Source organism: Lepisosteus platostomus, chromosome 12, assembly GCF_059453375.1.
Source record: "Lepisosteus platostomus isolate fLepPlt1 chromosome 12, fLepPlt1.hap1, whole genome shotgun sequence".
Lineage (NCBI taxonomy): Eukaryota > Metazoa > Chordata > Actinopteri > Semionotiformes > Lepisosteidae > Lepisosteus > Lepisosteus platostomus.
The window spans coordinates 43,601,591-43,615,491 of NC_142622.1; the positions used below are offsets into that span (position 1 = coordinate 43,601,591).

General features: G+C 43.0%; 1 protein-coding gene across 4 annotated transcripts in view; it reads right to left on the reverse strand.

Annotated features, from left to right (window-relative positions):
- Positions 1 to 13,901, reverse strand: part of znrf2b (zinc and ring finger 2b) — a 46,635-nt gene that overhangs the window by 4,959 nt on the left and 27,775 nt on the right. The window contains exons 2-3 of one of the 4 annotated variants that reach the window (XM_088602125.1): positions 10,589 to 10,684; positions 5,679 to 5,749 (exon numbers count right to left, since the gene is read on the reverse strand). The exons of 1 other annotated variant lie outside the window; for it this stretch is intronic. In XM_088602125.1, coding sequence (XP_088458251.1) covers positions 5,709 to 5,749; positions 10,589 to 10,684 — 137 coding nt within the window. In that variant the 3' untranslated portion in view covers positions 5,679 to 5,708. Of the gene's footprint in view, positions 1 to 5,678; positions 5,753 to 10,588; positions 10,685 to 13,901 lie in introns of all 4 variants that reach the window. 2 more of the 4 variants (XM_088602124.1, XM_088602121.1) reach the window with 2 other exon arrangements.

A 13,901-nucleotide genomic window follows, 5' to 3' on the forward strand; every position in this document is an offset into this window, starting at 1 on the left:
AGACCTGATCCTCCCAAGCCTTCTCCGAACAGATAATTACATACAATAATCGAGATCTTTCAGACTGTGAAGTGGATTTGTAAAACAGCTCTTCCGTTCAGTATCTCATTACTCAGTAGCTTCCTACCGGAACGATGCTGTAGTCATAGGGAACCGATTGACAGTCCAAATCTAAACGCTTCTGATAGTGAATCGGGAATGTGTACTTCACTTCAACAAAATTATAACTGCACAACCTCTTCTTGGCATTTAAAAAAACAGTCTAGCCATGTTGCATGTTAAGAACCAGACACTCGTGAAACCAGCAGAGGGCACTCTTAATCTAGATATTACATTGCCGTAACCATTAAATTCATTAAATAAGGTCACAGGTTTTACATTACAGTAATCGGCACACAGAAACAAACAATCAAAAATGTTGTGCAATGTAGAGCACTACTGGTTGATGCATTGCAATGGAATGTTATTTATTGTGTGATGAGACGCAGTCAGAATTTAACTGCCAAACAAGTATGAAGCAAAATGGACAGCGCAGAGCAGTCATTTATTCACTGGGTGTTTTTCACTGAAGGGTGGCCATTGCTAGGTCTTAGGTCAGTCGGGAATCTCCACGGAGCAGAGCGACCCTCCCCCAGCTCAGGGCCAAGGCAGCTGCGAAACGCTTTCTTCACAATACTGAAGAATTATTACACAACTTCAAGAAAAGCAGCAGCATTCATAGTGGTCATTTCAATTTCTGTTCCAATCAGCTGGCAAATCCAGTTTTTAAAAAAAGTCCTTGCAGACAGTTATCCATTTGGCCTAAAGTATTTTATGTAAGCTTAAACTTGGATACACGGTATACAACACCTCCCGTACAATCTCAATTCCAGCACTTAGTCCGGGGATTTTGTGTTGCACATACAGGAGGGGAAACTGAAGAAAAACGGAAGAGGATCGTACCAGTGGCTATTTACGACAAAATGCTGACATGCTCAAAAACTAGATTGGATTCATTCCTGAGGAAGAGCAAACGTGCCATTTTAGTGGATTTATAAATGGAAGAATTTCCAGCAGGAAAAACCTGACTGATTTTACAACTTTATTTGAAGCGCCTCACCAATATGAAAGTAACGATCACTGATTGTTAAGCTTCTTTAAGTCCCAATGTGAACTCCTATCTGGATACAGCGTTTACCGAAACCCGGAAAACCTCACAGGCAACTGGCTCCTAAGTCTACTTTTTTGGAAATCCATGTATAGCTTTACCTCTTCTCTGGTTTTCACTGGATGAACTCAGTAATGGCACAGGCTCCTGTGACCCAGAGGTGCTGGACAGCGTGGGGAAACAATTCCCTTAAGGATTCAATAAATAATCTATTTTTCCCCAGATGCATTTCACAACAAACAAAAATGTTCAAAGTCAAAGGGGACAAAAAAAGCCACTTAACTGGTACCTCACGTTCAATCTGAGACGATAGTTTCAAAACCATTTTAGCTCCAATTGTCTACAGTACATAGCATTATTTTAATCAGTTTCCTAGCTCCAATTAGGAATGTATGCTGTCAGTATTACAACTAGCTTGTGACGTCAATGGGTACGATACCTTGTCTGACAAGCTTGTTCATCCATGTGACTGTAGTGCCAAGCTGAATTACATGAGCTTGGACTTTATCAGTTTAACTGTACTTCACATTTTCCAGCAAAGCCAAGCTGTGCCAGCGTACACTACAATCGTGTGCATACTGTCGTGAAGTAAATCATGCCCACACCGACATCAGCACTTAATCCAGGCCTTTGCAGAGACCTTCACCAAGCACAACCTACACTTTCGTCCAGACTGATGACATGCCCAGAGACAGCCTAGCCTTATAAACACGCATTAAACACAGCAAGTAGTTTCCAAAGCACTGTGGCTTACCAGTGCAATAAAGAAATGTCCTTCCGACTACTTTAGAAGGTAGAATACCACATAACATATCTTCATAGACTATACACGTTTAACAGAATTTATATCACTACTCCAGTTCTGCACATTTGTAGGTACAATAAAATGCAGTGTTTTAAGAAATTTTAGAAACCACTGCCAAATGTGCTTTATTTCCATAAATTCACTTGATTCACTTTGTCAAAGGTTAGTCATACAGTATCTATCCAAGCAAACCACTCCTTGATCTTCAATTGTTTCCACCAACTCTGATTCACCAGATTTATCACTGGCACTTACAGTACATGTGGTATCAATACAATGGTTTGTTTCAGCAACTAGAGCAGAAATGTTTTTCTCCCTCTCCAGGACAAGTGTATCCAGTGCCATGAAAATCACTATTTCACTCCTGTACATTTTATTTCTGGAGGACGTGGAACTGAACTTTGGTTTCCTTTCTAGTAAAACATTAGCCCCCAAAATGAAAGGGATGTTCTGTTCCTGGAAATGTGCTCAGAAAATCATACAGATTTCCAGAAGGGTCTTCAGACTCATGGGTCAGGGCAGCAAAGGATGCAGGAAAACGTCTCGGGGATAAAGACTGGACCCTTCTCGACTGCTGCAGGGAGAAGGTGGATATATTGAACACATATCACCGTGGAGTGGATCAAAGAAAGGACAGACAACATGCTAAAAGATAGAAAGATCCATATTAAACATGAGTAGTATCTGCGACACCTTGGGAGGAACGCTGGTCAGAATATCCAGGCTTTGCCCTGGCCTGTCCTCTAGCCTCTGGTACAGAACAGAGGTCCTTCTCATCAAGACAAACTGCTCCTGTGGTTGGAGACTTCGTCTGTGCCCGTTCCCACAAATGCAAGAGGGAAGACACCTTCTTATCTTGGTTCTCCAAAGTAATATCTCCCAAAAACTGCTGTCTCTTTGTTCTTTTTTTAATTGGCTAAAAAAAAAAAAGAAAAAAAAAAGAAACTAGCTTCCAGGACAAATACCTGTTCTTAACACAAACAGCACACTGTCTGCCACACCCTTAGAAGCCCCGAGCACAGGGCTTCCATTGAGAACAGCTCTCTTTAATCAACTCTGGCCTTGACATTGTCAAAACAACAACGGGGAAAAGCTGTGGGGGTGGAGATGATCAAAACCTAGGCCCACAGCAGAATCCCCCTACTATTTTCTCATTATCAGTCACATACATTACTGCCTTCCCTATATCTTGAGAAGAGCGAGGGGTAAATAAAATCTGGAAACGCATGGGGCAATGTGTGTGGGGGGGAATCTGACATGCATGACACACATACCGGGCAGTAATAAGACCGCGACGACGGAGAACGCCACCTGCCTAGAGGAGTGATGCGGCTCTTTGACACTGAATCTCCAGGAACATCTGGCCCACAGCTGTATCTCCAGCAGTCACATGTCTGCAGCAATCACAGCCACAACTGAGGACAGCCTTTGTGTGAGCAGGATATTAAAATAATCTTGTATTCTCACAAAGTCAACTGTTAAATCTATCCCCACCAATGACAAACACCATTCTTCTCTCCACAAAATATCATCTTCGGGCATCGTCAGAAGCCACACAGCCCTTTTCACCCCATCCTTACAAGTGTGCACGAAACAGTGACGTTGTGATGGACTGGATTTTCCTCATCCTCTGACCCATTCATCAGTAAGTAAGGAATCATTTACTAAACTCTGGGTCTCGTGTGCTGGTTAGTTACCGTGTGTTACTTCTTAATGAACCTCACAAGACACCTAAGCATTGTGGGTAATTATAGTGTAGTCCACTGAGCAAGACCTATTTACATTTTTATTCCTTTATATCTGGGAACATACTGATCAGTACGTCCCTAATTTCTCGTCCCTTTATAGATATGCAACACAGCCAATCCGAACTGAAACCAGGGATTCCAGGAATGTATTCTTCCCACTAAAGATCAGTGCATCGGTTTGGAGACCTGCGTCGCAGGCATTTTTCGCACTTTGATACAATTTGAGATCACCCCACCACCGCTGCAGAGCTGGAAGCCGGGGGGCTGGGGAGAGTGGCGTCACTGCAGGGACTCTGCGTCTTGCCTTTCGTGCTCTCACGCGGGACCTGAACTGCGCGACACCGTCTCGGTGCAGTGTGTCCAAGACTCGCTTCACCCGAATGAAGTCACACATTGGCTGTGAAATGCATCCGCCCATATCATCGTGTATTTATTGAAGAAACTCATCTGCAGACAAAACGCACAGCAGCTTATTAATACAAGCCAACTACCGACATGCAGATGAGCATTAAATTATAGCATTCACTGAATTAAATTTCCCAAACAAAAAATACATTTTACAATTTAACAGTACCTCAAAGCACCCTTCAGTATTTATTTAACAGTTTCTCAACACGTATAGCTCTGTGCGCAGTATCGTTTCAGCCCGTTCTAGCTTTGAAAACTATACCCAACTGGGCTTACCCACCTTCAGCGATATTGACATGACGGTGTGAATCAGCTGGCTAGTTCAGCTTACTCAGATGTAGGACGGTACACCATAGCCAATAAAACAGGGACACAGAGGAACAACACAACTGCTTCTCTGTTCTCGGACATGCCTTCCTGTCGACAGACGCCGTCTCTGCAGCGTGCATGCCTCTCAGCACGTCTCGCTGTTAACCAGACAGCTCCTGGAGTCTGAGCTGGACTGGCAACCTTCAGCCAGCTGCTGTCCTGCTCAGATTAAACACGGCTGCATCTTTAATGAATCGTTTTTTTGCCAAGGCAATGAAAAGAAGTAAAACCCTGACAGTCAACATGAGCATGAAACATGAAGAGTCCATTTAAACCGCAACCAGCCTATTTTAGTCATACAATTTAACTTGTGATTATTATTTGGTTTTAAAAACAAAATAAAATAGCTTAAAGGCCAATTTTAGCCTTTCTACGGCACGAACATGTCAAGCTTTTCCGGTGTCATAGTGTACATCATCCAATCATGAATGATTCATGCAGAGCACAGAACAGGAAACAGGTTTACTGTGCTTTTAAAACATTCGGAATGAAACCAGAAACTTTGTAAAGCAAAGCTGAACCCGACATCACTTACAGGTGAGTGACGAACTAGGGTCCAGACCAAGTGCTGATCTTGGCTCAATATGAAACACTGAGGAACTGAACAAAATCACTGCTCCTGTGGGGTCAGGGAGCAAACAATGAGCAGACAACCAAAACATGTCTCCTCTCTTGAATAACACTTTCTATATACCAATTCTAAGCGCAGAATCACAATACCGAACAATCACAAAAAACACCACCTTATTTTTCAAATACGTACGAATATTCCCTTTTACCATTGAGAACTGACAATGTAAGATGGAAAAGCAAAAGCAAAAGCTGGACTAAAAAAAACACGTCTCAGCCATTCCCATTCCTGCGGAGGCCAGAATAAATAGGAGCCACTGCCCAAAGCCACAGATACAAATGTTTACATCAATGTATTCAAAATCCTTTCAAGTTATTTAGCGCAACAGAGATGATGGGATTCTCCGGCTAAGGACAGTATGTCACAAAGAAAGGACCAGTTCACTCATCAGTGAACGCTGACATGACACTGATGCAGTCAATGAGTGAGCCGATGGCAGATCTTTTCATGTAGCTGAACATGCATCACACACGGGATTCTTTTTTGGAACTTTCTACAGTGACTGACACATACAGGCCTTAGCGTGTGATTAGCACAAGTTGCTTAGTGAGGCTTCTGCTACTTACTCACCCTATCTGTTTCCAAAGAAACACATGACAGTCAGTCCTTCTGTATAACCCGAAGCCCCACTGCCTCCTTCTCTACTAGAACAGAGTAAAGAGAACAGGAATAAGAGGAATACGAGGGAATTTTACAGCATGCATTTCATCCACACACACACTGCCGGAATGAGGATGAAGTCTGTGTATGCAGAGTTTTTACTGACACTCCTTTTAGCAACTTTCACGGGTGTCTGCTCTCTCACTGCGGCCTGAGCCACATCTCGCACTCCTGTAACACGGCATGACACTTCCTATCTGTACTGGGGACCGTGCTGTGTACCGTAATACACACAACGTCAGTTCCTCAGAATGAGCCCCGCCAGCATCGCTCATCGCTAGGAGCAGTGCATCTCCCCAGCACCACGTTTCGCAAAGAAATAATCAATCGAATTCATGAGAAATAACATTGTCTGCTGCCGAGGTAATGACATAATACCAGTCAGAAAATATTTTGCGATGCCGAAACATGATTTTATGAGAAATTATTGACCCCTTAAGTAAAAGGTTGAGTCTGGATGGACCAAATTGCCTGCACTCATTTGTAACTGTTCTGGAGGTCCTAACAGCACAGCAGAGGAAGAGTGATCACAAGGCCTCTTCTCCCAGCATGGGCTAATGTACAGTATACTTCAAATAAGGATCTACAGATGCCCTGGTTCTCAAGATTACAGTGATTTTATCGAGATTATCCAAGTGAGCGAGACACATTAGGCACAAACCAGCACGTGACTCCTACACAACATGCAGTAAAAACACTGTCTATTGGGCAGGCAGTAGCAAACATTTGAAAGGACACAAGATCATGGCTTTGAGGCCCTTGTCCTTTCACTTTATGAACCCCAGACACTCATCCCCTGGTCTCATTATCGCAAACACTCCGTCGATCCAACTACCCGACACCATAAAGAATCTTCATTCTGTGCAATAAATAAGTAAATCGTCATCACAGTCAGCTCGCCACAAGCATAATACTGCTCATCAGTTGCAGGATCCACACACACTGTACAACCATACACAGATGGCACACTTCAGACGTACAGCTGACTGGACACTCCAGGCTGCCACAGGCTGAGTGTGACTCTGAGGAGCCTGTACACAAGTACAGAATCTTTCTCCCCCTCTGACACTCTTGCTCAAAAGAGTGTCTCTGTGTCATGGCTGCCTGATCTAAAGTGCTTTTAAGATCCTACTGCTGTGACCACTTTATAGACACGAAGGCAAGGCCAAATGAGAAGAGAATCAAATGGTTTTCTGTTCTGAAAAGATGGAAATACATTTTCACTGTCTAATCCCTTAATGCTGCACTGTCACATAAAAAGTGCTGGGGCAGTTAAAAAAAATTAGAAAATCCACAAAGAAAGCAATTTCATTAAATTCCCAAGTTATATTATAAAGGATTAAGCAGAGATTAAGCTTTGTATTGCATAATGTACACAGTAAGAAATTACATACAAGTGCTTGATTTCATACTTCCTTACTAATCTCCAGCAAGAATAAGCCTGTAATAAACATCACCTAAAGACAGTCAAACACACAGACACTTCTCTGCCAGTGTTCCCATTTCTAATTTGTTCCGCTTGATTGTTTTTATTCTTGCATTTTATTAAACTGATGTTTTTATAAGAAATAAGATTAATTCTTGCTCACAAAAACTAACCCCTTTCCAGTCACTGAGTAACCTGCGCTTACTCAAAGTAACCTTGAGTAGATCTTAAAATGGATTAACGTGTGTAAGACCGAAAATGATACAGTATCTGCAGGAACAAGGCTGCTGCGCTAATACAAGGAAATTTAATATAACGTAACTTGTATCATTGTTGCATGCCGTGGCACAGTGCTGAGTGCAGGTGAAAACAAGTCAACCTCCCGTCTGCGTGACCCGTCCGAAGATCAACGGATCAAGAGACTGTAACCAGCCTGCATGGATTAAATACCACAGTGTGTAAAACCCAGACAGAGTAATCTGTCAAAGGCTCGTGTTGAGGTTGACTGCATTCACCCTTAATAACAGGTGGAAGCCAGTCCATCTGCCACACCCCCAAGGGAATTCAGGATCTGTTTAGGTTTATGACTATTATTTAGTGAAAGAGTAGCCTCAGGGACAACTTGGAGTCCACGCCTTTTTTTTTTTTACAATTAATTTAGTATTGCCAATTCATTTTTGATACACCTACCTAATTTGGCCAACCTCAGAGTTTGGCGTTTCTCAGGTCTCTGTTGGCAGCTGCGATGCCCCGCGACTACACGCTGGGTCAAACCCCCCAACTCAGAGCAACTAAGGGGGTCCCGGGAACGCCCACAGCGCTGCATGCCTGTGCGTGCCCAGGAGGGGGTGTCGCCCGGCTGAGAGCCAAGAGTGCCCTGAAGCCCCCTGTGTGCTGGGACTCCCAGTCACAGTCGGCTAGTACCCTGGCCCAGGCCCATACCCAGGGTGCCTGAATCCTAGAGCTCAAACCGAGTGAAGCTCCTTGCGCCTCATGGACAGCTTGTCCTCCCTGGGACAAGCCCATAGCCCTAACCTTTCCCCCACACCGCTGACATCTGTAGCTACAGGCTGACACTCCATACAGCAAAGCCACCAGCACTTCTTCAAACATAAAACCCCACCCTGTACCTGGCCTTAAATGGAAAAACAAGGCCTTGCTAAAAGGGGTGTGAGTGTTGATTGGCACTATCTAGGCTTTAGATAAGTCCAGCATGCCGAAAAAATGACACTAACATTGAACTATTTTTTGGAAATATTAATTGTGTGAAATAAATGCTCACTTAACGCATGACGAATCAATCCCTACGTCGTGTGTAAGAGTTTACAAGCATTCTCACTCTACTGGAGGATAACGGTGTATGACGTTCCAAGGTAAAATAAGACGGTGTCATATACGATGCGCTATAGGTAGTCACAGTCTCCACCCTTATGTGTAGGGTAACGAGAAAGAGCTCGTAACCCCCTCGGGTTTGAATCGAAACTGAGACACTGCTTGCCTGGTCAGTGCACCGTAACCTCTTCGCTCCCCACCCGTGGCGACAGTTTATTAAAAAGCTGCACTCTGGCACACAGAAGACGATCACTGGGAGCAAATCCTGCTTTCCTTTCTTTACTCCATTAGGCTAGGTAACCGTGGGTGGACAGCAGCCCTAGACGGGTTTGCTCTTCAAGCCTGGAACACTCCATCCCATCATAAAACGGGAAGAATAAATTAGCGTCGTGCAGGAAGAAATGGTCGAATCTGACCACACAACATGAACATTTCCAATCAGAATTCAATTCTTTTCCAATTTTCACAATAATAACGGAGAGTAACATGTCTGATTTAAACAGTCTGTGTTTCTGTCCCCCACTATGCTTGCAGCAAGTCAAACTATCATTCTCACTCTGTTCTTTTAGAGAGATTTCTAAACAAACCCATGGTAACAAAACACATTTGAATGCGGTCTAATGCAACCTCCTGGCAGTGGCTTTAAACAGGACTAAAATTCTTTCATTAATTGCTCTTTCAAAAACACCACCAAAAAGATGAAAAACTGCATTCGTTTTAAGGTTGAGAATTAATTAACAGCTTAAATTTGGCCCTTTTAAAGTTTTCAGTTTCAAGATCCAGAGAACACTTTTTTATATGCCTATTAAAAAGTTCCATTACTGAACTTATTCCCAGTTTTCTTATACTTATGGAAGAATGAGAGATCATACATGCTAGGCTCCATGACTGATTCTAGTGCTTTAAGCCAAGAATTTGAAAAATTATTTGAATTGAAACACTCTACTGTTAATTAGCTTAATCTAGACACCTAAACATATTGAGATTCGGTACTTCTAACAGACAACCAATGTGATCTTTAACAGAAATTCTGCAACTGACTCGAGCTGGTTTCGAATTATGCTGTGAAAGAAATGGATCAATCACGCTCAGAATCTCGCCCCCCCCCCCACTCTAAACAACCCATTCCAATGAGTGGAATTTAGTGTATTTAGTGTCTCATTCAAAAAAATTCCACTAAACTCCCTTATTTTTATCCAAAGTAGGTCTGGGCACATTCTTCTCACAGAAGAGAATGAACAACAAAAGTCTTTTTTCCCCCCTCTTAAAAGATTTATTAATTAGTCAGTCAAGATTCTTGATTGGATGCCACATTCCCCGGCTACAAAGACAGGCCCGGTCAGGAGAAAACATAATTGAATCCGACGATTCTAATTCATGACAAAGCACTGCCTAAACAAGGAAGACGAAGGAATTAGACCATTGACACAAAGGCAGTGTCCGAAATGTCAAATCCAAAGTTTCGCTCGCTGCTGCACGGCTGGGTGCTTACAAACTGAACCAGCACAGCCACTTCAGGGGCAGCTGAGTCATGCGTCAACATCGCAGCAATCTGGAACTCTGCCCACACCTGTGAGCTGAGGTAACAGCACTTAGATGTCTGTCTGCTTATTGCAATTTCTGTTTTAGTAATGCTTTTGCTTCTAGTGCATCCTGACCCACTATTAATTTGTGTCATGCTGTATATGTACAGTACTTCTGATGCCTGGGTACCACTTGCAGTACTGAGTTTACAAGAACATATCAGCTCTGGTGTCCTTATACAGTTATGGTAGGAAATACTGAACACAATTACATTTTGGGTACATTTAAGTCTGAAAAATAATAAACTAAATTCAGAGATACATGACATGCAGTACTAACTCTATGAAGGTAAATGTTGATTAAATGAACATAAAAACTGAATGACGCTGAAGACATTTAATTTTACTCCATGTGGAAGGACAGATGTACTGTCAGAACCTGACCAGATCTCACCTCCACACAATGCGTCTCAGAGTACATGAAGCTTAAGATACTTGACCCCCCCTGAGACCCGAAACAAGGAATTTTGGGGTTTTACCATTATATGTCGCCCGTGGTTTTGTTAAACACATAACAAGGTGCAGATCCATTTCATCTGAGGGTACAAACTTGGAGCATACAGGGCACTTGAAACCTGCAAAAACAAAGAATGGAGAAGTATGTTAATCTCTAAGCCAAGTACAGCAGGTGTTGCTTCAATATAGCTATCTTTCCTCAAACATCTGCGGTATTAGGACCATGTTTTTCACCTGCACACACTTCAGCTTTACTTCATCACAACCAATATCAGAACAATATCCTTCACTTATTTCATTGCACCAATAGATCCTCCTTTCGGCCAGTGAGACTCCACTGTGATGCTTACATGTATTCAAATCTGGGAAGATGGCTTCAACATAACGTGTGCAGTCCAGATCCCTGTGTGGTACAAAGCCAAACACACCCCCCCCCCCCGTACCACAGGACCGCATTTCTCTAGAGTTTCTGTACCAGGGACCAGCTGCCAAGGGTGCCCCTCCTTTGAGGGCCTCCCAGGGCAACACAGCAGTCCGCAGCCGGAGTGCCAGCTCACCGGCAGAACTCCTGCAGGGCAAGGCAGCGACTGGCCCGCACGGCTCGCGAGAACTGGACCAGCCTGCAATCTGGGGTTCGAGAAGCACAGCCACAGAGGTCAGCGTGAGGATATCTGCTATCAGGGTAGGAGATTTCTGATGAAAGTTCTCCCAAACCCCTGCGCTTGCTTAAACTGCAGGGACAGCGTGATCTTACAGTTTGCATTTTTAACAGGACTGTGCACTTGGGGTCGGGGGGAGAGGTGTAATTCCGCTTTCAAAGGGAGTAAGATGGGATGTTAGAGCACATGACTTTGTATAGAGGGCTAAAAGAAGCATAACACTTCCCACACGCACGCACACACGCGCACACACACGAAACACCTTGGAGCATCCGCCAGTTTCTCAGCTTCCTCTTCCTCTGTTCTACATGCTCAGTCCTCACTTTCTTCCCCTTTTGGGCAGCTGTACAGGAGCCAAATATGTTCGTCCACTTGACAGATTGCACACACGCTGAACTCGCCGAGAAAATACATCATAAGTGCTCACATCACGGGTTTTCACCATTTATGTATTAAAAAAGTTCTAAAGTGTTTGATAAGGTGCAGTGGCTATATCAATAGTGTCGTTGTAATTTACACTGAGCCGGTAAATGTGTTGAAAGAATGCTATAAGTCACAGATGTGGCAGATTCACAAAGCTACAGAAAGGGTATAGAAGCTATCTGAAGTTCTAAAGGTTTTTTTGGAGTTTTTATATCCTCTGGCAGTGGCGTCCTGCTTAGAAATGAGGGACCGATGCAGGCCAACGTGTAGCAGAATACATTTGCCGAAATAGAAGCCTTCCATCAAGAGACTCAAGCTAGAAATAAAGATAACAGGATTATTATATAAAGCTTAATTGCAAAGTCTACTTTGCAAGTCTCCATTAATCTGTTTAGTACAGTAGCTGTAGAAAGCATGTTACAAGCACAGTCCACAAAACCCTAATGGGAAACCAGGTTCAGAGTGGAGCGCTGGTCCCTCCTGAAAGCACCCAGAAACTGCTAACACCCTCAAAGCAGCCCAAAAGAGGGACCCCATGCGTCTGTGACACAAATATATTCGATCATCATGCATTTACAAAAAGATGAACTATTCCCATTCTGCGAATACAACACCCTTTTAGATAGACAAACAGCCACTTCTAGTTCAGCGCTTTTTGAAATCTATAGTTTTTCTTGGCCAGTCTTGAATTTTATTTGCTGTTGGCAGGTGTTCGCCAGTCCTCCTAGTTTGGCATCATCTGCCAAAGTGAGTAGTTTACGCACCATACCAGAACCTATATCAATATAAATTAGGAAGAGTACTAGATTCTGGAACGTATGTCTGAGGTGCTTTACTCATTTCATCACCACAATCAGAACATTCGCTCATTATCCTTACTTTCCATTTTCTATTTATTAACCAGTTCCCAATCCAAATACACACATCTCCCTGAATGTCTACTGCCAGCGATCGCAGGGTTAAACTCTTATGAGCAACTTTGTCACTAGGCCTTCTCAAAATCTAAACAAGCAATATCATCTGCGCTGCTGTCGTTGCTCATTCAAAGAACTCTAGCAAGTTCACCAGGCAAGACCTGACCTAACCTTCCCAAATCCCTTCTGTCTCTTCCCTAGAATATTTCTTCCAAATAACTCATCCTCCAGTTGACTCTAATAGCTTACATTCAACTGGTCTAGAATTACTGGGATCAGTAATGTTTTTAATAATATTCTCCACCAGTTCCATATGGATCCAATCCCTCTTCAAGTCACCTGTTTTCCCCAGGCTGGCTCCAGCAGGGATGTTGGTTCACATCCCACTCACATAATGTTAATCCACACAGCCGGCTGCGTGGGGCGTTGGACTGGCTACACCGCTGACAGTCAGCTGAAACCCTCATAATAACACTCGTGACTGAAATAAAAATTAATGTAATTGAATGCAAATATCTTCACTTCATGATTAGGCCATCACTGCAAAAGATAAAAAGGCCTCAAGTTACTTAAAACCCCATTCTCTCTTTGCAAGCTCTAATTTCTTTAATTCATTTCTAAATTTGAACTCCCAGTCGTGAACCTGATCATTAGTGTCGTGGACTTGAGATGTCTGATTAAAGGGTGCTCTCACTGGCCTGTTTTTTGCCATTCAACATTATAGGGTTTAACTGGAATGCCTGACAGCTCGTGCAAATAAAACGAACATTCATTTTGAACTGAAGATGTCAGGAATTAATAATCTTGTGTACGGCTTTCGGGCTGTGTAATATAATTAAGACTGTAAATGTTGTGCTAGGACATTAAAGCTGAAGACCTGGGAAAGGCACCCCCTATGACACTAACTGCTTTGGACAGTAAACTGTGCCTTTGTGATTATGATTAAGAGTTGTGATTATCCAATAGCTGCTGTAAAGAGTTAAGAAATAAAAACTGTGCACCCTTTTCTGCACATGATGCGGGTTTGTCCAGTTTCATACTGACTTATTATTAGTTTGTATGAACAGGAAGTAGTGTTCCAGCATATACCCCTTAAACGCTTATAGACTGCCAGTGTAGATTTAAAGAAACAAATGCACCAGGCTTTACTGAGCTAACACCCACACTGTGAAGAGGCGGCGTTAAGCCAAAAGTATGGGACATGCATAAGCTCAGACAGTTGGTCAGATTAAAGGCACCATTGCTGTACCTGTAGTGTTTTAATAGACAGGTGGCTTCACAGATTGCAAACAGATCGCAATACCATGTGACATCCTTTGGTAAGCCTAGTTGCCAAACAT